The sequence below is a fragment of the Ambystoma mexicanum genome, chromosome 11 (assembly GCF_040938575.1).
Source record: "Ambystoma mexicanum isolate Mex_15411 chromosome 11, UKY_AmexF1_1, whole genome shotgun sequence".
NCBI lineage: Eukaryota > Metazoa > Chordata > Amphibia > Caudata > Ambystomatidae > Ambystoma > Ambystoma mexicanum.
Window position 1 is genome coordinate 57,981,270 of NC_090934.1, and position 25,269 is coordinate 58,006,538.

Here is a 25,269-nt window from a genome sequence, read left to right on the forward strand (position 1 = left end):
ATGTTCTGTTGTGGTTTTCTTTGGACATGATCAGGGGTAGCATGTCTCTTTTCCCGTGTCCTGGATCAGTTAATGCTCTTTTCAGAGCTGGTGGAGAATGCCTACACCTTTTCCTCACATGTTTTGCATACTTCGCCACTATATTTGATCCGTTTGTGGTCTTGTTTGGGATTTTTGCCCTTTCTCTTGGTATGATGGGAGTCACACCCCTTTTTTCCATTGGCGGACCTGTGGCCTTAGTTGCTTAGCAACTCGGGCATGTTTTGCCTGATTTGAATGGGTGTTCCCACGCGCGTGGTGCGGGGCGTGGGGACGTCATCGCGTTCCGTGGAGCGTGATGATGTCATCGCGTCACGCGAGTGCCGCGGAATGGGGATTTCAGTACGGTTTTTGGGCCGTAGTCTCAGGGTGTTGATCCACTGTTATCCCGGGCGTGAGATGTAGTACTCTGCCTGTTTTCAGGTCATCAGTTGGCATAGATAAGGTAAGAACGAGGGGATGCCTTTGGAAGTAACTTTAACCCTAACACTCTGCAGAAGATGCTCCTTAACTTTGCGATGTATTTACTTAGCACTTTTACTCTTTCAGAGCTAGAGGAATTGTAGAAGGAAGAGGCCCTATGTATACAGACTTGTACTGTAGTGTTTTTCGGAGAATTGAAAATCGCTGGAATAGGTAAGACCCGTTTTTTGGCCTTTATTAGAGTAGCGGATGCTTACTTGACATCTGGGGCTGGGCATCTTACCCTCAATTGTTTGTATTTTAGGCACTGATAGTTCGTTTTAGAAAATTGGAAAAAAAGATGATGGGTGACTATGCCACTGAGTTGTGACTGCATCCAACTAAAGAACAGTTTTTAACACCCGAGGGTGAGCCGGTTTCTGTTGTTGTGCCAGGCTTTAATGTGGTTGGATATTCCCTAAATTCCTTGTGTTCGGGATTAGGAGGTGAATAAAAATAAAAATACTGCCATTGGTAGAATTCCTCTAGGTACTCACGAATTTCACTTACTGCTGTAATAGTGAAGAGCCAGTACTGACTTGGCTTATATGGTCAAAGACATACCAGGCACCCATTGCATATCAAGCACCCGTGGCATATCAGGCACACATGGCATATCAGGCACCCATGGTATATCAAGCCCCCATGGCATATCAGGCACCCGTGGCATATCAGGCACCCGTGGCATATCAGGCATACATGGCATATCAAGAACCATGGCATATAGGGCACACATGGCATATCAGGCACCCATGGCATATCAGGCACCCATGGCATATCAGGCACCCATGGCATATCAAGCACCTGTGGCATGGCATACCAAGCACCCATGGCATATCAGGCACCCATGGCATATCAGGCACCCATGACATATCAGGCACCCATGGTATATCAAGCACACATGGCATATCAGGCACCCATGGCATATCAAGCACCCATGGCATACCAATCACCCATGGCATATCAGGCACCCATGACATACCATATCAAGCTCCCATGGCATATCAGGCGCCCATGACATATCAGGCACCCATGGTATATCAAGCACACATGGCATATCAGGCACCCATGGCATATCAATCACCCATGGCATATCAGGCACCCATGGCATATCAAGCACCCATGGCATACCAGGCACCCATTGCATATCAAGTACCCATGACATATCAAGCACCCATGGCATATCAAGCACCCATGACATATCAGGCACCCATGGCATATCAAGCACCCATGGCATATCAGGCACCCATGGCATATCAGGCACCCATGGTATATCAAGCACACATGGCATATCAGGCACCCATGGCATAACAAGCACCTATGGCATGGCATACCAAGCACCCATGGCATATCAGGCACCCATGGCATATCAGGCACCCATGGCATATCAAGCACCCATGGCATACCAGGCACCTATTGCATATCAAGTACCCATGACATATCAAGCACCCATGGCATATCAAGCACCCATGACAAATCAGGCAGCCATGGCATATCAGGCACCCATGGCATATCAAGCACCCATGACATATCAAGCACCCATGGCATATCAGGCACCCATGGCATATCAGGCACCCATGACATATCAGGCACCCATGGTATATCGAGGTTAAACCGTTTGTCAAAAGCACTGACAAAAATGCACTACTGCACTATAGAAGCCACCATGCGAAACATGTTCGGGACAATTAGCCCTTTGGGCAATTTTTATGTTTGAAACGTAACAGCAGTGCCAACTATGATTATGAAACCGGGGCCAATTTACTTATGGATAAATTGATCGATAGAGGCTATCCCAAATAAGTTGTCAGGCAGTCTGCCAAACGAGCTTTTAATAACAACCGGGAAGCTCTGCTGGTAAAGAATAAGAAAGACACTGCTAACCATGAGACTCCATTGGTGTTTGTCAACACTTTTAGTAATCTTTCCTATAAAGTCAAGAATATCATATGTAAAAATTGGAAAAAGACAATGAACAGTCCATTACCTATGATAGCTTTCAAAAAGAGCACCAACATTCGTAATCTTGTGATGAAGAATGACATACACCAGGTGGTTAGCCAGGAGGGTGCCCAAAGTACATTGTGGGGTCTGCCTCGAGTGAAGGGTCACCATCCATGTGGAGAATGTGTCATGTGTCCATTTACCAAGAATATGACCACTGTGAATTTGGGTCTCACTTCTGAATGGGTGCTAAATGAACACACTAATTGTAAAACGGAAAATGTAATTTATATGATTAAATGTCTGTGTGACCTAATTTATATAGGCAAAACCAACAGAAAGTGCAAGACTCGGATGATCGAGCATAGGAGCTGTTTAAAACATCATACTGATAAAGCTCCTCTAGTCAAACATTTCGAAGATAAAAAACATACTTTCTCTGATTTTGAATGGTGTATCTTAAAAAAGATCAAGGGTAGATCCCAAGACGAAATTAATAGGAAACGGATTAATCTGGAAAAAAAGCTTATCTTTCTTACCAACAGTCATGTCACAGGATTGAATGAGAACATCGAGTGGCATAACATCAGATAAGCAAGTTACCTGATACCTTGAAGGGACTTTGGAGGTCCTAGGAGTGTTGCACTGTTTGTTGGTACCCATTGAGGGAGAATCTCTATTTCTATGTGAAGAAATGCAATTTGTTGTCATACAGGCCACAAACAATTTGCCTCAAGGGGTTGTTTCCTATGTGGTTGTCTCTGTGTTTAGAGAATTTCCACCGTGAGTGATGTTCTGTTGTGGTTTTCTTTGGACATGATCAGGGGTAGCATGTCTCTTTTCCCGTGTCCTGGATCAGTTAATGCTCTTTTCAGAGCTGGTGGAGAATGCCTACACCTTTTCCTCACATGTTTTGCATACTTCGCCACTATATTTGATCCGTTTGTGGTCTTGTTTGGGATTTTTGCCCTTTCTCTTGGTATGATGGGAGTCACACCCCTTTTTTCCATTGGCGGACCTGTGGCCTTAGTTGCTTAGCAACTCGGGCATGTTTTGCCTGATTTGAATGGGTGTTCCCACGCGCGTGGTGCGGGGCGTGGGGACGTCATCGCGTTCCGTGGAGCGTGATGATGTCATCGCGTCACGCGAGTGCCGCGGAATGGGGATTTCAGTACGGTTTTTGGGCCGTAGTCTCAGGGTGTTGATCCACTGTTATCCCGGGCGTGAGATGTAGTACTCTGCCTGTTTTCAGGTCATCAGTTGGCATAGATAAGGTAAGAACGAGGGGATGCCTTTGGAAGTAACTTTAACCCTAACACTCTGCAGAAGATGCTCCTTAACTTTGCGATGTATTTACTTAGCACTTTTACTCTTTCAGAGCTAGAGGAATTGTAGAAGGAAGAGGCCCTATGTATACAGACTTGTACTGTAGTGTTTTTCGGAGAATTGAAAATCGCTGGAATAGGTAAGACCCGTTTTTTGGCCTTTATTAGAGTAGCGGATGCTTACTTGACATCTGGGGCTGGGCATCTTACCCTCAATTGTTTGTATTTTAGGCACTGATAGTTCGTTTTAGAAAATTGGAAAAAAAGATGATGGGTGACTATGCCACTGAGTTGTGACTGCATCCAACTAAAGAACAGTTTTTAACACCCGAGGGTGAGCCGGTTTCTGTTGTTGTGCCAGGCTTTAATGTGGTTGGATATTCCCTAAATTCCTTGTGTTCGGGATTAGGAGGTGAATAAAAATAAAAATACTGCCATTGGTAGAATTCCTCTAGGTACTCACGAATTTCACTTACTGCTGTAATAGTGAAGAGCCAGTACTGACTTGGCTTATATGGTCAAAGACATACCAGGCACCCATTGCATATCAAGCACCCGTGGCATATCAGGCACACATGGCATATCAGGCACCCATGGTATATCAAGCCCCCATGGCATATCAGGCACCCGTGGCATATCAGGCACCCGTGGCATATCAGGCATACATGGCATATCAAGAACCATGGCATATAGGGCACACATGGCATATCAGGCACCCATGGCATATCAGGCACCCATGGCATATCAGGCACCCATGGCATATCAAGCACCTGTGGCATATCAGGCACACAAGGCATATCAGGCACCATGGCATATCAGGCACCCATGGCATATCAAGCACCCGTGGCATATCAGGCACCCGTGGCATATCAGGCACACATGGCATATCAGGCACCCATGGCATATTAGGCACCCATGGCATCCCCATGGCATATCAAGCACCCATGGCATATCAGGCACACAAGGCATATCAGGCACCCATGGCATATCAAGCACCCGTGGCATATCAGGCACCCATGGCATATCAGGCACACATGGCATATCAGGCACCCATGGCATATCAGGCACCCATGGCATATCAAGCACCCGTGGCATATCGAGGTAGGGCCCTCGTTATTGTATGGTTAGTAAATAAAAGAAACTCTGAACTTCCCTATTGGATGAATTTCGACTGGCGTGGGTTTTCTCCATAAGTAGGGACACTTCCTGTGGTCTCCAAAGGTCACGTGTCATCAATTCATATGATTATGAAAAGAAAGGATCAGAAACGCATCCGATTCGAGGCGTGCTCTCGTTAAGCTCTCCTATGGAGTTGCCATGTCGACGGTTAAATCCAAGTTCTTGATGGAATAGTTAGCCATCTTTTCAAGTTTTTACCCAGAGGCTTGTACTCGCCCAGCTTTTCAGTGCCATTAAAGTTATATGCCAAGGTACGAATCGATGTAAACAAATAGGTCAATTGCACACCATCGGTAGATTAACACCATCAAAATACCAGTTTATGGAAAAAAGAAGAAAACATAACAAAACATGTTCCGAGTTATCAAGTCATCATACATTGGTGCCTGTCAGCCCTGATGACGGACATTGTCCGACATGCATTGCCATATAACTTTAATGGCACGGAAAGGTTGGGCGTCTTCAAGCCTCTGAATTAAAACTTGAAAAGATGGCTACACAGTTGATACTCTGTTAATTAATTTCAATCCACTATTCAATCAAGAAATTGGATTTAACAGTTGAAATTGCAACTCCATAGGACTGCTTAATGAGAACACACCTAGAATCGGATTCGTTTCTGATTCTTTCTTTTCATAGTTATTGTCACCGTGTGCCTAGGCCTCAAGGTGTGCTCTGAGACTTACAATTAGATAATTAACACATTCTAAAAAAAACAGTGGTGCCCACTCTCGATCACCTAGATTATCAATTCATATGATGTCATTTAGATTCCAGGTCATTTATTGTCACTTCCTGTGATGTCACCAGGCATGTGATGTCACTTTGTTGAAATTAAATCCTTGAGAGCTTCCACTGTCCATGAACCCCATGTCATCTACTATTGGTCGGCCTGGAAGCCTTCGTCAGTGGAGACATGAGCGACTAGAGGACGTCTCCTTGGTCCATGAACCTCATGTCATCTACTATTGGTCGGCCTGGAAGCCTTCGTCAGTGGAGACATGAGCGACTAGAGGATGACAACTCAGTCCATGAACCTCATGTCATCTACTATTGTTTGGCCTGGAAGCGATCATCAGTGGAAACATGAGCTGCTAGAGGACGTCTCCTTGGTCCATGAACCTCATGTCATCTACTATTGGTCGGCTTGGAAGCCTTCGTCAGTGGAGACATGAGCGACTAGAGGATGACAACTCAGTCCATGAACCTCATGTCATCTACTATTGGTTGGCCTGAAAGCCTTCATCAGTGGAGGCATGAGCTGCTAGTGGATGTCTCCTTGGTCTATGAACCTCATGTCATCTACTATTGGTTGGCCTGGAAGCCATCATCAGTGGAGACATGAGCTGCTAGAGGACGTCTCCTTTGTCCATAACCCACATGTCATCTACTATTGGTTGTCCTGGAAGCCATCATCAGTGGAGACATAAGCTGCTAGAGGACGTCTCCTTGGTCCATGAACCTCATGCCATCTACTATTGGTCGGCCTGGAAGCCTTCATCAGTGGAGACATGAGCTGCTAGAGGATGTCTCCTTGGTCCATGAACCTCATGTCATCTACTATTGTTCGGCCTGGAAGCGATCATCAGTAGAAACATGAGCTGCTAGAGGACGTCTCTTTGGTCCATGAACCTCATTTCATCTACTATTGGTTGGCCTGGAAGCCTTCATCAGTGGAGACATGAGCTGCTAGTGGGTGTCTCCTTGGTCTATGAACCTCATGTCATCTACTTTTTGTCGGCTTGGAGGCCTTCATCATTGGAGACATGAGCTGCTAGAGGACGTCTCCTTGGTCAATGAAAATCATGTCATCTAGTAGTGGTCGACCTGGGTGCCTTCATCAGTGGAGCCATGAGCTGCTAGAGGCCGTCTCCACGGTCAAGGGAGGTCTGCTCCATCAACTACTGGTCACCATGAGAGTCCCCAACATATCCTCCTGCTCTGTAGCTGGGACCCAAAGTAAGTGCACATGAAACATTGCTTAGAACTCACAGCAGCACAACTAGTAAGTGATACTCACGGCTGGAAGAGCAAAGAAGGAAATGCCCAGAAGGGCAAAGCCCGCCGCGAGCACTCTGCCCAGCCATGTCTGGGGCGTCTTGTCACCGTAGCCAATGGTGGTCAACGTGATCTGCCAAGTGAGAGAAAAGAGCAGTAAGCTATGTACTCCCTCGCCAGGAACCCTCCCCCTGCCTTAAATCACCAGTACCACACAGACATGTACCCCAACCCCCTGTCCTGTATGTCCCAGATCCACCCATATTAACTTCTTGATTTGAAATGTGGGCACAGTTCTTTATTGCAACACAATGATCCAGTCGATGCAGGTCCCATGCACCCAGAGCTTGGACTCCCACCTCCCATCCCAGACAGCCAAACTCTCAATGCCACCTGCTGGATAGGTTTGAATGCCTTGCACCCACTGCAAAGACCAAGGCACTGTGACAGAGTTACATCAACGTGGAGAAACACTGCAGCCCATTGGCAGTTACACCATATATGCAATGCCATTCCATCTTCCCAGGGTCGACTTTTTATCCTACCTGCCTACTATGCAGGGACGGATATCCCATCCTTTGGGAACAATGGAACACATCCAGCCTGCATGCGGGGGAACACAGCAGCACTGCCATGGGTACTTCAGTGATGGACAGAGCCAGGCGTGGTGCCTACGGCTGCCAATCTGAGGACTAGTGCATGGGGAGAAAGGTGACTATGCAGAGACTGGCACATGGCATGGGACTGCCAAGCTGAGGCATGGTGAGAGAGGTGCATGGTGTGGGTGAAGTATGTGGCATTTTGGAAAGCCATGGGAATCCTACAGGCATGCAATAATTGCTCGAAATGTGAACTTACTGTACCCCACCACAAAGAGTCTGCGTAGGTGGCAAAATCCGCGTTGGCATCCTTTTCTGCCAGGTAGACGAGGAAGGAGGCAAAAATGAGGACCAGGAAACCGATGTACCAGGCTGTAATCAACTCCTGCAGCGGAACAAGAACAGTGGTTACAGCATTAGGTCACCCGAGTCCTTATATCCCCAAAAGCTTTGGGGTCAGGCTAGTGTTTTTATCAAAATGCTTTGCTCCTCCGGCAGCCATTTCAGGGCGTCCAGTGGCGATGTCGGGGGCCGCTAAAGATGAGTCTGGGCTACTGGGCGCCCATTTCAACATGACCTCTGCCCCCCACAGCCTTTGCCTTACAGCTGCGAGTTTTGGTCTTGGGTATGTTGGCATAATTGTATTAATAGCAGCAGATTATCAGGGGCCAGAACACTGAATGTACCTCTGAAAAGCTATTAATCCTCCTCTGGCAGCAGGGTGATAACTGCGAGGTGGAGGTGAAGGCCTGAGGGTGGCAGCAGAGGCAGCCTGGAGCGTGCGTACTTGGCACTGTTAATGTCCTGAATTAAAGGAATAAGTTTCTGTGTCACAAGACTGGCAGCCAGGGCTGTTGCTGGGCCCAGTACCTTGGGGCCCATTGTGACTTAAAAGGTTAGCAAGCAGTGATACCGTCCCTGGCAGTGCCACTCCATGCACCATGATACTTGCAACACCCAGTTTTGAACAGGGTGGCCACCTTTATAATACATGTCTTTGCAGGGCACTTTGCATACAAGGGTGCGGTAGAAGCAGTCAGGGTGTCAAATCTTCCCTATGCCATTTACTCTCCTCTTTTCCCCAAATATCCTTTTAAGTAACATTAGGGGCAAATGGCATTTTAACACATACACAACAATAAGGCCCTGATTCATGGAATATATTGTGTCGTAAATCGGGACATTGTGCGCCAAATCGCGTGCGAAACCCTGTTTGTCGAATCATGAAATCGACTGTGCTGGACTTTTCTGTACTTTGCAGGGACCTTGCACAGGCTCGGCATGACTCTGCGAGCGGCGGAGTGCCCTGCGCGAGACACCTCGGCTTGCGTGGGTGTGGCCTCCGCATAGACCGGATTATGGGGAAGGAACTCGCAAAATGAGTAAGAACAAGGGTAAATGTGAACGTTACGAGGGACAGCCTGCTGGCAGTCCATCGCACGCACACAAATGCGCACAACCAAGCATATTCATGGATCTGTCTGCGCAACCTCTCATCAAGGAAATGGCCATGCAAAGCACTCGATCTCTCTGCCACCCGAAGGCAGGCATACAGACACTTGCGCATAGGAATCACCTCGCAGATGTTATATCGGATGTCGGATTTCGGGGGGGTGTGTGCATGCTGTCGGGTTTCCGATCAGACTTGGTGGTGCGCTAAGCAGTGTTGAGGGTGCAGGAAAGGTTTACGGTGGAGGCCCACATGCATGTGTACTGGGATATGATGACTTGTACAATACGTGGTACACATGTTGAGGGCGTGCTGGAAATGGTTACATGTCCCCAAGCACCCCGATGTGGTGCTGGCCTGGCTGTGGCAGTTCGCAGGCAGTTTTTCCAGGATCCATTGCATTGCGTGTGAGGTGTGCGCAAAGGTCTGTTAACATGGCTGAAAAGGCTCTGCGTGTGGGCGTGTTGTGGGCGTCCAGGCCGCGACTTGAACACAGGGTTACCCTGCGTGAACAATTCCAGGAACACGTGTAGCGTGCAGATTTTCTTCTGCGCGATGGGCAGCGCCGATTCGTTGTTGGCGCACAGGCTTTGCGGGCTCTATGCCCCCTTTTCCATGAATCAGGGCCCACATATTAACACAAGTTTCAGACTTTAAAGTATAATGGGTTCTGACATGTTAAGATGTTTCTGTATGGATGGACCTAGTATTTCCCAGGCTCTGTGTGGAATAAGACACAGAGCTCCTAATTATAATATGTATTGACATCACAGAAGCGACATCCCAGAAAATGTGTGTCATCAGTCAAGGACATCATGGAAAATAACTTTACAGGAAGTTGCAATGAGTACGCCAAAAGACATATCATTTTGTGGGGTTCGGTATACGAATGGTCGCTATTTTTAATAGCACAAAGACAAAGTGCATCCATTCTAGACATTACCAATGTAGGTAAAGAAGACACAGTAAGATTAAATGATTTGCACAGGATCACACAGTTTGGTTAAGTACTGATGCCAGGAATGGAGTCCTGTCTGCAATGTGGACATCTAACCACATAACTTCACAGCGTTACCTTTTTACAAATATGTTTTTATGTTTGGATTTCAAGAGGTAAAATACACTTAAATAAATGCATTGAAAAGTTAAACAAAATTACAGAATAAAGTATAGCTGAAAATAATCAATTGTTAAGAGAAAGGGCTAAGCAAAAGACCAGAGTTATTGCTTTATTTTATTATTCATGAATGAAAGATTACTGCAGCAGCATGCAAGGTAACCTGATGACAAAGAAAGGTCCTTTGGATTTTAAAACTGTAAAACCGAAAGACACGCAGTGAAATAAATATCTAATGCTACCTGCTTGTAGTCATTATTTCACATGTCATGCAAACATATGCACCCCTCCTATCACACACAATTCACACCTCTTTAGGGACATTAGTCACTCCCCAATGCCACCCTCACTGCTGTGTTTGTGGCTACCTGTCACTAATATGTCCCGTCTCAATGTTCTGCTAAAACAAAGTATATGTTTAGAAGCTGCGACACCCCCCAAGGGAGCTCGTGTGCTACCCTGTGCTTGAAATACAGAGCACACAAAAACACCAGAGAGCTCTACAGTCAGAGCGCTGAGAAGCCTTTGAAGAAGTTGACCTGGGCAGACTCGCAACATTGGGCCTTGTCCCAGTCCTAGACAGGTTGTGCGTGGGACAGGAGACACAGGTCATCACATCGGGACAGTCTCGCAAAGCATGGGATGCTTAGGCAAGTTCAAGTCCGCCTGAGATCATGGGCAGTGACTCGTGAGAGTGTGATTTAATGCACAAAGTACTCTTCACTGTTTTGGTTGGGCTTTATATATACAGCGCCTTAAGTGCATGGGAAAACGCGCTGAGTCAAGGGGGCGTGGCCTAATCGCTGGGGCCACCTGTCGGCCCGTTAGGCCACACCGCCTTAACGAGCGGCAGCTTAATAGGCTGCAGCCGACCCCTGCCAGGCAGCCTTTTTCAGAGACCAGCACCCTCTCCCATTAGGTAGAGAGTGGTCATCTCTGCATCTCTTAACTAAAGGGATGCCTAGCGGCGGTCAACACCACCCGTTTCCTTCTTTCATGATGCCACTGACCTCTGCCAGGCATCACTTTGCAGAGATCATCAACCTCACACCCCAGAGTGTGAGGGAGATGATCCCTGCATCCCTTATATAAAAGAGATGCCTGGTGGTGGGCGGGGCAGTGCCACCTGTTTTCAGCTTTAATGGTGGTGCTGCCCTTCGCCAGGTAGTACTTTACCCTCAGGTGATTGCTGCATTTCTTAGTTAAAGGGATGCCTGGTGAGGGCCGCCCCAACCTTTAAGGATGAGAAGGCGAGGCCACTAGAAGCCAACGTCATTTTCCCATGAGCCCGAACCTCCCGCGAAGGCGCGAGAGCTCCAGCCTTCAGTAAAAAAGGCCTTGGATTCCAACGCTCTCACCTTTTCTTCCATAATGGTGGAGTCGGCCACAGGCATCACCAAAATGGAGAAAGGGACTTTTTTTCAAAAGCCTGAAGCTCTTGCACATGAGGGAGACCTTCAGACTTTAGAGAAAAAAAGCTTTGATCTCTAGCAGCCTCATCAGCTGGGGCTGCCAAGGGACATTAGGGAAAGACAGCACGGCCCTGTCTCAGAACCATTTTTCAGAGACTGCCCAGGCTAGCCCTGTCCCACTTAAAGCCCTGGGTTTATGTAATGTACAAGACTAGAAAGGTCTCTTTAGAACATATTCCCCAGTACAATTTGATGGGCTTCTAGTGCCTGTTATGGAGCCAGAGAACGGTATTTCCCTCTGGATTGTACATGCACCATTCTCTGCTTTCTCACTATCTGTTTGATGCCTAAAGACCTCAGCTGTTGTCAGAGGCATTGCTAGGCGCGGGGGGTCAGCCCCTGGTCTTCTGGTTGTAGCCCCGGATAGAATCTCAGGAGCGACAACCATAAGGCTTGCTAGCCCCCAGTCCCGACAGTCCCGACATTATCGTAGCATCTGACCTTTTCCAGACCTAGCAACACCCCTGGCTGCTGCCATCCTGTGACTGGCCACTAGATAGCCCAGGTACCCCATTGACCTAATTTGCCGCCAGGATCTCATCCAGTGCTACTAGTTGTCAGAGGTGCATTGGTATCAGTGATTATTCTCTTTTCGGACATCAGTTAGTGTCACACTCGGGATGACCAGTAGGGGTCACTGCTGCACCAGTGCATTTTACCTCCCCATTGCCACACATTGATGAGCCCTTCTTCTACCCCAACAGAATGGTTGCTGTGTTCTCTCAGCCCTGCAGGTCAGCACCGTTTGCCCCCCACCACTACCACCTTTTCATCCACAGTGAGGTGAATCGGGACTTTTTCAGCCAGGCCAGGACTTTTTGCGGAAGTTTATACTTTATTAAGGATTGGATTTGGGCCATTGGGTAGGGTGGGCAGTGGGGCAGGGGGAGGGGTTGAGGTGGTTCCATTCAAAGGTCAGGGTTTGCTTGTCCATCTGTGTCTACTCCTAACTAAACTGAATCACATGTTAAAACGAAATGATTGATGGCCACTTATTTGGTGCACAATACATCTGAAGAACCTATCGAACTGTAAATGTAGATTGTGAATAATGATTACTCACAGGTGACTGTATCACACAGCCTCTTCTAAGTCTTGAATGTATTATAGCACACAGGACATGCTGCAGTAATCCCAATTTTAACATTCCAGGTGTAACATAATCAGCCAGTCCTGGCTTTTAGGTTTGCATCATATTGCATTCTGGTTATTGTAGTGCTCCATGTATGGAATGCCAGGATTTACAAAAGAGCAGCGTTTCAAGTTAATTTAAGAAACACGTTTGTTGATGAAGCAGTGATTTTAGGCGAGACAAGTGGGCAGTGGTTTGTCATCAGCAGCGTTTGTGTTTTCATATTCAGCTGTAACGTTGCATGTACATTTCTGTTGTGTAGCAGAAGAGGAAACATGAATGTCTATGTATTAATAGGCTTCATCATAGAGGAGCAGATGCACCCATATCTAGAACTCCTAAGATGGGGGGCAACATGCAGAGACGGTGGTAAACATCTCTCTCCTTTCTTTGAGCATTGATTGGGAGACCCAGATTCTGGACTCTCTCCTCCATAAAATGTACACTTTGAACCTAGTGTGATAAATTTACTTTTGGTCAACAGTGGTGGCCTTCTCCAGAACTGCGGTGATTCACCCCATTTAGGTTCACTTCTCCCCATGCTCTGTGAAGCAGAGGCGTTACCAGGGGAGCCTGAGAGGCTATAGCCCCGGATCTTTTGGTTGTACCCTCGGATAGAAGCTCATGGGCTACAATTAAAGGCTAGCTAGCCCCGAGTCACAACAGTCACGACATTAGCGTAGCCCCAGACCTAGCAACACCCCTGGTGTAAAAGAAGCAGCGTGGCCTTGTGAGCGTGCACACCCCTCACCTTACTGTGTGCATAGACGACAGAACCCAGCAGCTTCCAGGTGCCGCCACGCCGGTCCATCCGCACCATGCGTAGGATCTGTAGGAAGCGCATGCTGCGGAGCGCCGAGGTGGCAAAGATGTTCCCTTGCGTGCCTGCCGCAATGACAGCTAGTGAGGCGATGAAGACGATGAAATCTGCAAGGGAGGAAGAAAACCGGGAGTGAATGAATGAGTCAATGAGCAAGGCACAGCGCAAGGGCAAGGGCATTTATTATTTATGGGATATGATATGATATTTCATTTATTTCGCGCCCATACACAAGTGTTTCAGGACGCGGCAAGGGAAGCTTACAAGGGACGAACAAAAACAATGATCACACTAGTCCCAGTGACATTGAGAACGCGCAAGTGCAGGGGAGAGGGGAAGGGGGAAAGTGCAGAGGGCAGGGGAGGAGTATGTTTTGATTTATGCAAGTGCAGCAGGATGCTGTTGCAGTAATTGAGTAGGCGTATGACTACAGCTTACATAAACTCCACATTGTGATTTAATCCCCTCCCTAACACCTAGGTCCGAGACAGGGTGATCCACTTTCCCTTGTTTCCTCTTCTGGTTGATTGTAGATCCCTTGCTGCCACATTGCCTGTTCTCCCTGTGGCTCCCGCTGTTAGCTCCCTTCTCCCGGAATCTGGTAATATTATCCCCACCAATAAGATCGCCACATATAGGGTTGTGAGGTAAGGCCATAGGCGATCTTATTGGTGGGGATCATTTATGGGGTAAATGGGACCGGAGTTGCGGGGATGCCCCCTGCAGGTTCCATGGCTCAATATCGCTGGAAAAATATGGCGATATTTTAGTATGGCGATATTTTTGTATTGCAATATTTCTATGGGGATATTAACACATGGAACCCTTCTCCCTTGGATTGCTCCTGTGTGCTCTGCTTCCCCTCGCCATGTTCTTCCCCCTATGATTGTAAAGCACTCCATACTTTCCCGAAGCCTGGTACCTGCTCAATACATGCCCTAATTATAATAATAATATAAGAAGAGCAAGGTTTTTTTTAAAGAGTGATTTTAGAGATGAGCATTAATGGTGGGGGTCCTGCGGGGTTCAGGGTGAATTACTGGGAGGTGTCGAGCAGTTTTCATAGGTTTTAATCATTGCCTGAGAGTCGGGCAGGGGCTGTGCCCATGCTGGGCATCCAATCTAAGGGCCTGTAAGGTGTTGGTGGGCAATCAAAGTTTATCATTTCTGTTTTGCTTTAGCTGAAGCAAAGTTTGTCCCGTGGCATCCAGCTGTGTATGGTGGCTAGGCGGATGGGGTGATGTCAGAAGGGTTTTGGGGGACTTGGAATGGAAAGTTTTGTGCACTCAGGATAGATCTGGAACCATATAGTTTATGTCACACATATGATTAGTCGAGGGTTATATAAGTATTAAGCTACCATGTACTAGAGAAGGTCCTTGCGGTTACGCGCATGCTAGGGAGGTTGTCAGAGATGGGACCTTCCAGAGCTCCACCTGAGATGATCTTCCCTTGTGAAAGGAGTTGCTGCTCTAGACAGGAGGACCCCACTTTACACCCAGTATCAAGGGTTAATAACATATAACGCAAAGGAATGATACTCTGGGGGGGAACATGTATATAATAAAATCAACAAAGTACGTGTCTCCAAAAATGAAATGAGTCAGTGTATATTGGTAATAACACAGTTTAGACACCGACCGTAGGACGCAGAGCGCATGAAAGAATTGATGCCCTATTTTTAATGAAAAAGAACTAAAACAATCATGACATGTTTGTCTTTCAAAGTCTTTGGACTGAAACGCCCTCACTAATTACAATTACATGTGCATAACACTGATATGTGGAGTGTAAAAAACTACCGCCAGGTACAAAGACATGTAAACAAACCTGTAAAACAATAAGGCTTCCAAAACAAGTACAACTATTCAAAGAATCAGGCCTGTCCACATACAGGCATTTCTTTAATTAATTGACATGAAAAACCAACTTGTTTCGGCTTTGCCCTCTGTATAAGGCTGCCTTCTTCAGGGTCAGTTGAGGTAGGGTTTGATCTACTTCACAACTGTGCCATTTATACTGAACCTGAGGTGGGGCCTATTTAGGAGAATTCTATATTCACCACCATGATATGATATGATATGGCATTTATAATTTGCCTGTACACAAGTGCCATAAGCTGCTGAAAGATCGCGGGCTATTAATTCTCCTCGTTGGGTGTTATCCATCAATTGAAGAATGGATTCCTTGGTGGCAATCAAGGTTGCCTCCTTTCAACACTGAGATTTGAAAGCTATCTCTCTGCTATGGAAGAGATCGCTGCTCTGCCCCAACGCTAGTGGTGTGAGGCAGCTATTAATTCTAAGATTCAAACTAAGAAAGGTAAGTTAGGTATTGGTTGATAGTTGGAAAGGTCTGTGTGGCCTGCATTGGTCTCTTACAATAGCGGTATGAGTTTGGCTTGTTTCAGGGTCTATCACTTTAATAGGTCACATGGTTTGGAGATGAGCCAGGCAAGTGGTGTGATGTGTTTTTAATGATTGAGTCTGAGCATTGGAAAGTTGGTGTGGATGGGGCTTTCGTAATCCTTATCAGGATGTTGATGTCATCGTCCCTCACTTCAAATAATGTGGTGAATTGGGAGTGTGACAAATTGGATTCTGCCTCGCAGGAGTTCAAGGATGAGTAGGGGTAAAGTGGCCCGCTCAGCCCTCTCACTTCTACAAAACAAAACACAACTCAATGTATAAAGGTAACACAGGGACCGTTAAGAGTTATACCTCCTTGGTCTTTTGTGGTAATATGGGCCGAGGGGAGGTTATGCTCTTAAGAGGATGGTAAATTGAACCAGTAGTGACTCAAACAACACATTATCACAGTCCAAAATAAAAAGAATGTCCAATGAAGGTTTATTTCAACACTTTAATCAAACACACCATCTGCACATAGAACAAATAGAAACAACTGTACAACAACCCACCCCGCACGAAGAACAGCAAAGATGCAACAGACTGTAGAAATTAGCGCTCTGAGCATAGTCCCAGAGGTGGCAGGTAAATTATTAACCAGAAAAAGGATATCTTGGTGAAAACAGGAGCAATTATGACCTAACCAGTCTCTAGGGTCCCAGTGGACCGTGGGGTGAGTCAAGAGAGGAGAGTACCTGGATTTAGTTCTTGGTGGGCTGACACACTCCGACCCGAGGTCAAACATAGATGTGAGCTGATCAGGCTAAGTTTGGGAACATAGGATCCTGGAGGCCGATGCAGCAAGCAGGTGTTGAGTAGGGGGGAATGTGGGTGCTCAGTGAGATAGAAGGGAGTCTCTCAAAGATCCATGTCAGGGCAGTCCCAGTTCCAGCAGTTTGAGTAGGCGGGTGGCGGTTGTCGAAGTGGTGATCTAGGGTGCGTCAATGTGCTATCAATGAGGCAGAAGTTTAATTGCCAGCTGGCTGAGCCATGGTTGTAACCCCCAGTTAGATTGGACATGTGACTCTCCAGTCATTTGGTTTGGGTCCCAGCATTGAGAAGTTGCTTCGGGCTTACCAGGTGACAAGTTTCGGCTGGGACACAATGCAGTGGCGAGCTGGTCGAAGGTGCAAATCATGTTCGATGTGGTGGAGGAGCACAGCAACCAGCACTTCTTCCAGGTATGGTGAACATGGAGCAACCAGTTCTGTGTGGTAGATAGGGAGCTTCGGTTGGTCTGGTCCCCCGGTTGCTGTGAGGCCCAAACAGGGGGATTCGAAAATTGGATGGTTCCATTTAGGGTCTGCTCTTCCAGCTCAGGAGATTCTGGTGCAGAGTGCTAGGTCCTGATCCATATCAGAGGTTACTCTCGACGTGCGCTCGGAGTGGTAGGGGACAGATATTCCTACTGTCCTGGATGATACTTTCTTCACCTGAGACGGAGGGATTTTTGAGACTACAACTCTCCCAAAGGAAGTCCAATGAGATCTTCAGAATTCATCTGCAGCCTTAAAGGATCCGAGAGAAACAGACCGAATCTGCTAAAGGGTGGAAGAACCCTTCTTTATAAGGACAAAGGTTCTCAGGTGATTGGACTAAAGCTAGTCTGCCTTAGTGATCCAATCCCCGCTCTGGAACGGAGTGAACTTTGCCCTGTTGATGCCACACCCAAAGTGCTTTCCTCCAGAGGAAGTGGAGGGGACAGGAAAGTGCTCCCTTGATACCTATGCCCAGGACAGCTGTCTGCTGTGCGTCTGTCTCAGGTGAAGGGTCTTACCTGCCCTCACAAAGAGATAAAGGAGAGGCATTGCCCTCCAGGTTCCTGTCCTGTCATTTGGCGGGTTACACTCGGCTGACCAGAAAACACATCACTTTCCACAGCAGAACTGACTCAGAGGAGCTGACACATGTGCGATATAATTAGGAATGTGGTGGTCGTGATTATGGGTACTACCATGCACTATGCCTAAACATTGGCATAGCTTTTATTTAGAGTTTACCCTGCCTTCCAGAATGGGCGACTTATGATCATCAGCGTTTTGGGTACAGAGGGGCATATCTTAAATTCTGCCTCTCTGCTGCCCTGACTTTGCTGTCTGTTTGATGCCATCAAGTGGGCATCTCGTGACCTACAAACCCGCTCAGTGCCATGAGTAGAGCAGATGCCGCGGATCAGGCTTCTTATATGGCAAGACAGACTACCTCTTTCTGAGATGGAATTACCCTCATCATTCTATTTTTGAATAAGTATGTAAAAAGCCAGAGATGTGCACCCTTGCCAGATGGCCGTTCCTCACATGCCCTCCAGGCATAAAGATTGAGACTCACCTTTTTAAGGGCCTGGCTCATCCTCCTGGTGAAAGAACTGACGGAGGCCATCTGGACTGGAACGCTGCGACCCAGGTTTGTGTTGGATGCCCATTGCCAATCCCTTTAAGGATGTGGTCCAACACAGTAACTCAGGGTTCTCTCCATGCATTGCCATACCCACCTCAGAGGTCTATGGTCAGTTTGGACAGTGAAGTGATAACCAATTACTAGGGTTCCAATTTGCTTACCATCCAAACTACCGCAAACACCTCCTTCTCAGTGGTTGCCCAGATGCACTCTCACTTACACAAGTGTGCACTCAGGTATGCACACGGTTGTTCTACTGCTTCTGAGTTCACTTGCGCTATTACTGCACTGATGCCAAATTCACAAGCATCTGTCTGGATTATAGACTCTTGCCCAAAATCCAGGATTTTCAAAACTGGGCCTGGCACAGGCCATCCTTTAACCTCTAAGGACGGCTGTCTGGCATGAGTCTAGGTGACCTTTTTTTACAGTTTCTCGGATGTGACATAATTTAAGGGAAGGGCAAGGGTCCAATGCCCCATAATAAATGGCTGGTGATAACCTGTGAGCTCGTGGAAGACCCCATTTGAATCTGGGTGGTGGGGATATCCCAATCCTTCACTGCCTGGACTTTGGCCTGGAGAGGCTGCGTCTTTCCCCACCTACTTGGTGACCTAAGTATGTCACATTATCCTGGGCTATCTGGCACTTGGATGCCGTGATAGTCAAGCGGGCCTTCTGCATCGCTTAAAGGACCTGTTCCAGATGGGATAAATGGTCTTCACGGGTGTTGCTGAATACTGCCATGTCGTCTAGGTAGTCTACGCTGAAGTTTTACAGCCCTGTTAGGACCTGCTTCACAAGCCTATGAAAGGTGGCCATGGCATTCTTTAATCCAAAGGGCATAACCATTAACTAGTAGTGCCTGACCAGGGTGGCGAATGCAGACCTCTACTTAGCATGATCGATCAGGCTGACTTGCCAGTACCCTGCCATGAGGTCAAAGGTACACATGAATTTAGTAACACCTAACCGGTCAATGAGTTTGTCTGCCTGAAAGATGGGGTGTGCATCGGTCTTGACTCAGTTGAGCTCCCAATAATCCACACAAAAGCCAACCTTAGTTTTCCAGCTACTGGTATTGTTAGGGACCAGTACCACTGGGCTAGCCCAGAGGCTGTGCAATGCCTCAATCACCCCCAACTTCAAGATCCTTCAGACTTTGTTCTTTATGATATCTTTGACCTTGCCGGACATCCAGTGAATCCTACTCTTCCCCAGTCTACTTTTTCCCATGTCGATATCATGGACGCACCAATCAGTCTTCTAGGAGTCATTGAGAACAGTCCGGCAAACAGATCCAGCAGCCGCTGACATTCCTAGCTTTGAAATTCGCTACATCTGTAAATATTTGAACTCCCTGGAGGGACCCGTCAGTGAGCTCTGCATGTAACAAGTTGAGGAAGGGGATACATCTCCTCTTCAGTCTCATAATCCATAACCAGAGTCATGACTAAGTCATCCAGTCTGTAATGGGGTTAGAGCCTGTTGACATGGAAGACCCGATGCATCTGGCTTAGCATCAATGAGGTAGTTAACCACACTGATCCTTTCCAGCACCACATAGTACACAGACCACTTGTCATGCGTGGCACTGGGCTTGACGGGCTTCATCATCCAGACCACCTGGCCTGGCATGGACACCGTCATGGTGGCCATCGGGTCATGCCAGTGCTTCAGGAGCTCTTGACTTGCCTTCTGGTTCTGGGTGCTCAGTTTCCTGTACTTAGCCAACTTGCAATGAATATCAAGAACATAGTCCACTATGTCACAGGCACGAGTTTGGGGATTCCACTCCCATCCTTCCCACACTAGACTTAGCAGCCCCCTAATGGGATAGCCAAACAGGAGCTCGAAGTGACTGAACCCAACATCGTTTTGTGGCACCTCCCGGTAGGAGAACAGGGGGCATGGCAGATAAATATCCCACTTTTTCCTGAGGGGCTCTCCCAAGCTGCCTCTCATGCCATTGAGGGTTTTGTTGAACCGCTCCACAAGCACGTTGGTTTGTAGGCGAAAGGCCATGGAGAACTTGTAGGTTACTCCACATTCATCCCAACTTGCCTTCTGATATGACATTGGATCCCCTGTCATAAATTACTTCTTTAGTGAATCCCAAGTGAGAGAATATCCCAATGAGAGCCTTTGCATCAACACAGGCTTTCATGCTCCCCTGGTGGACAGCCTCTGGGTACCGGGTGGCATGATCAACCACAACCAAGATATACCAGTTTCCTGAGGAGGTTTGCAGATCCAAAGGACCCTCAATCTCTACGCTTATCGTCTCAAAGACTGCCCAAGCAGGGGAAGTGAATTTATGGGTGTCTTGGTGGTGCCGCCAGCCTTAATGGATGCTTGCCAATGGTGGCAGGATGGGACACAAATATATTATCTTTGACCCCATCTGGGGGCAATTGAAGTGGTCAGACATCCTATCTGCAGTCTTCGTCAATCCATGATGACCTGCCAATAGAATTTCATGAGCCAAGTTCCAAAGGAAGCTTCTGTGGCACTGGGAACCACCAAACACAGGCTGGCCTGCCCCAGAAGTCTTGGGATCATTGCACCGGAGACCATTCTCCCAGAACACCCGGAACATCCCTGATGCTACCCCCTGCACCTGCTTCTCTGCCTGTTCACGCAGATCTGCCAAAGTTGGGCAGATGCGCTGTGCCTCACAAAAGTGAACCTGAATCATTCTTTCTGTCAATAAAAAATCAAAAAATCCAGGGGGATTCACCATTGCCAGATGGCAAGTCCACACAGGAAGTTAGAACCACGATAATTTATTTGGGACTCTGGGTTGTTTCTTTTCATTTGCATGCTTATATGTTGTAAGCGTGGGTAGTAATGCACTGTGAGAGATCTGAGGCTGCCCCAGTACCCTGTCTGCACTGTGTTTCTGCCCACCGTTGATGTAACGTAAGGCGCATTGCACAGGTACTTTTAGGTCACTTTTGTGATGACCGGTACACTGAGAAAATATAAATGTGTGTGTGAGTGTGTGTGTGTGTGTGTGTGTGTTTTTGTGTTTGAGAGCTGGGTCCAAACGTATATATATGTCATATATAGGTCGAAGTACAGAAAAATAGCTCTTGCCGGCAGCATTCTACAACCCTAAACTCAGCTTGCACAGTAGTCAAGGCATTTACATAATGACTGACCCTATGCCTTCAAATGCTGTTTTGCTGAATTTACAGTGACCTAAAAGCTAGGTCTTTGAGTTCCATGTGTATATGTCTATAGGTCTCTGCACTGGGCATGATAGGCTAACAGAGCTCTTATAGACAGCATTCTACAACCCCATACCCAGTTCACAGAGTAAACCAGGGATTTACAAATTAGCTAATCCTATGATAAGATATTATATGATAGTTTATTTATATAGCGCCTATACACAATGTGTTTCAAAGCGCTTCAAGGCAATGAAGGGAACAAAGGAAAATACAATAACATTCTTACAGGCCATGAACAGTAAGGCTGTGAAATTAACTATCACACTGGGCTTGACGACATTTCAGATAGTGCAAGAGCTACGACATAGATAAGGGATGGAGAGGAGAGTGTGAAGGAAATGGAAACAGACAGGTGACTACCGTACTAGGCCGGACAACATTTCTGGTAGAGCCGGAGAAACATAAAAGGTGAGTGAGAGGGGTGCAGAAATGGAGGGGAGGAACGAAAACAAGTGACTATCATACTAGGCCTGACGACATTTCAGATAGGGGTGCAGGGGGGGACCATGTAAGGGGAGGGGGCGGGAGAAAGACAAGGTTGCTATCATACTAGGTCCAGGGACAATTCTGATAGAGTAAGTGCATAGAAGAAAGTAAGGTGAGGAGGGGAATGGGAGAAAGGGAGAGGAGGAGAGAACAGAGAGTAAGCAGTCAAAAAGAGTGGAGAAGGAAGAGGGGAGAGCGAACACAATTGCAGAAGTCAGTAGTAACACATAATGTTGCACATCAAGATACAAGATAAAGATGGGAACAGCATGATTCAGGGCCACCATGAGTACAAGATGCAAAGGAAGTCCAGCATGAGAGTTGAGAAAGGGTGACGCACCGTGAATCAATGAAGTCCATAAAAGTCAAATCCAGCATTGGCCACAAGACAGTGATGATGAAACCAGAATGTATCAGGACAGACTCCTGCAGAAGTAGGCTGGACACGGGGGAGGCAAGGGGAGCAGGGTAGAAGAATCAAGCAAAACAGGCAACACCTGTGTGCAAGAAGGGGGGCACAAGTGAACATCCCAGGGGGACCATAGGAATCCACTCAAATGCTGTTTTGCTCAATTTTCAGGGAGATGAAAGTTTTGTCTTTGTGTTGCACATCCCTTGTTTACATTTCTCAGCTCATTTAGCATGAGACAGAGGGTGGCCAGTGTGCCATTTTTTATTTCTGGTCACAGCGGGCACACACCAGCTACCCAGTTTTGGAGCCAGTTTGGGCTACTTTCTACTGCCCTCGCAAACATTTGCCTAAGACATCTTACCAGCCTGTGTAAAAGTTGTCAATGTAAGAGAACACCTAACAAAATACGCCACTTCCTTCAGAAAGACATCCCGACAGCCTTGCTCCTTCTACTTCTCTTCTGTAGTGTAAATAGCTGTCAATGGGTGAACCTGTAACTTCCCTGGCTCCAGGTGACCCCTTGTAAGGATAGGCTTTAAAACCTGTCTGATAAAGCATGGCTTTTTTGCCCCGGTCACATCATTTAACAGTGGCACAAGTAAAGAATTCATCCTGCAAGACTCTGAGATCGCAAGGAGCCAGAGAGACTGCACACTGGAGATTGAAGATTTATGGTGATCTATCACATCCAAAACCATCAAAACTCCTCTTTGTCACTGCCAGTACAATACTCTTCACCATCCTGCAGTCGTCCCGACTCCCAAGGTGCTGTACAATCTTTAGTGTGGATTCCACACCCCACCTTCCATCTTTTCTGCTTGTTTCCTCATGAAGAATCCCCTGTGGGGGCTGTAACATCACTCTGATACCAAACACCTGGTGCCGCGCCAAACCCTGGTGTGATGTGGCGGTTGGTACCAGGGATAGGTTTAATTTTGGATGGTGAGAGTAGAGTCTGGGGCTTGTGGGAGACAGCAGGTTAGACCTGTGTGTGAAATGTGCATGGATTCTGTCCCCTGCCACGACCAGGGGCGTTGCTAGGGGTGGGCTAAGGGGGCTATAGCCCCTGATCTTTTGGTTGTAGCCCGGATAGAATCTCAGGAGCTACAGCCAAAAGACTAGCTAGCCCCCAGTCCCAACAGTTCTGGCATCAGCTTACCCCGGGTCATTTCCAGACCTAGCAACTCCCCTGGCCACGACCAATCCCCTGAAAAAGCCTGACAAACGATTTGCCCTGCCTTGACGTGCCAAAGTCCCAGCAGAGCACTGAGCGTAGCACCTGAGCATGTACCAGAAAGATTTAATGCATCCCTCAGCATGGTAACCAACAAACTAAGCAAGTTGAACTGAGTGACAAAGCCCTCAAATATTAAGCTGCCCTCCTGAACCTTAAATTACTTCCTCACATAAGACTAAGCAGGTTACGGTACTGTCGGAGTTTCCGCACCACCCCTTTCCCTCATCTGTAACTCGCAGGCATTTGTTTTGTTCTTCATGGGATATAATGTATCTATTAGAGACAGAGAAAGAGCAAACAAGAGAGAGAGAGATGGAGCTAGGAAGAAGAAAATAGAGCTAGAGAGAGAGAGAGAGAGAGAGAGAGAGAGAGAGAGAGAGCGCGAGAGAGAGAGAGCTACAAAGAGAGTGAGATGGAGATTGGAAGCTCGAGAAATGGGACCCGTCATCAAATGGTAAGGGGTAGGAGTGCAGGGTTGCTGTGTATTTTGTCTTGTAATACCTAATCCGGCCTTCTCCTGACTAACCGACTCCCCTCTAAGATCGCCTATGACTTTACACTACACACACAATCCCCCCACAGAGGGCCACCACAGGCCTATTCGTTAGCACATCAACACTAACTGAGCCACGACAAAGCTCTCCTCTTTAGCCATGTCGCATTCTCTAACATGAGCGGCTCCCCAGACCCAAAGCGCTCCGGGCTCCTCTCTAAAGATAATATACGCCCACGTTTCCTCATCATACCCGTAGAAAGTAGATTGGCGCACAGGAACCAGGTACTTCCGGCCTGCAGCAATTAACACCACAAGTTTTGCATCTGCCTTTCCCACTGTCCCACTATTGAACCCCACCCCTGTTCTCAGAGTGGCAGACAGGCACTATACAAGACCACTTACATGATTGTGCCGTGAGTCGACATATTTCTGAAAGTTCAGTCGATTACGGAGCATGACACTGTGCTTGGCCTGGGATTTTAGCTCTTAAGAAATGTGAAAGGGCCCCTTTCTTTTAGTCTTCTCTTCCAGAACACCGTCTGCATGGAATTCATATTTCCGGCACTGAATGGCTGGTCTGTCTCCTCCAGACTATATTTGGCAGCCCAGGGAGTCTTCAGGTGAGCTGGGCAGTTGCCATCTCCCACTCTCATGTTCTAGCCAGTCTCCTTCAGCCTGCTAAGGGAAGACTAAGAAGACTAAGCCGTGTGTTTCTTTCTTGTATATGGGTCTACTACTGCTTGGCGGAGCGAGGGCCGGGCAGAGGGGTGTTGAGCGCTAGACCTCAAAGGCGGCAAACATGTCGGGTTTCAGGATCCCCCATGTTAATACTCACGAAACAGTCATACATTCATTCTAAAATCCATGCAAATGTGGTCTATGAATATTAATGAGAGATACCCTGAAAACCTGCCCTGTTTGCAGCCCTCGTGGCCGGGAGTTGGACAGACTTCCAGCGCTCGAGACACTCTAGTGGAGCGGGTGTTTAAGGATGTAGGGCTTTCTAGGTTCTTATTATCCTATGAATTCCCTCCATGGCATTGTGGAGGCATCCCTGGGA

General features: G+C 47.3%; 1 protein-coding gene across 1 annotated transcript in view; it reads right to left on the minus strand.

The window, feature by feature from the left end:
• The window catches only part of KCNQ4 (potassium voltage-gated channel subfamily Q member 4), an 899,641-nt gene that overhangs the window by 202,878 nt on the left and 671,494 nt on the right, over window positions 1-25,269 (minus strand). Inside the window, exons 4-6 of the mRNA XM_069622544.1 lie at window positions 13,469-13,644; window positions 7,806-7,931; window positions 6,970-7,080 (exon numbers count right to left, since the gene is read on the minus strand). Coding sequence (XP_069478645.1) covers window positions 6,970-7,080; window positions 7,806-7,931; window positions 13,469-13,644 — 413 coding nt within the window. The remainder of the gene's footprint in view (window positions 1-6,969; window positions 7,081-7,805; window positions 7,932-13,468; window positions 13,645-25,269) is intronic.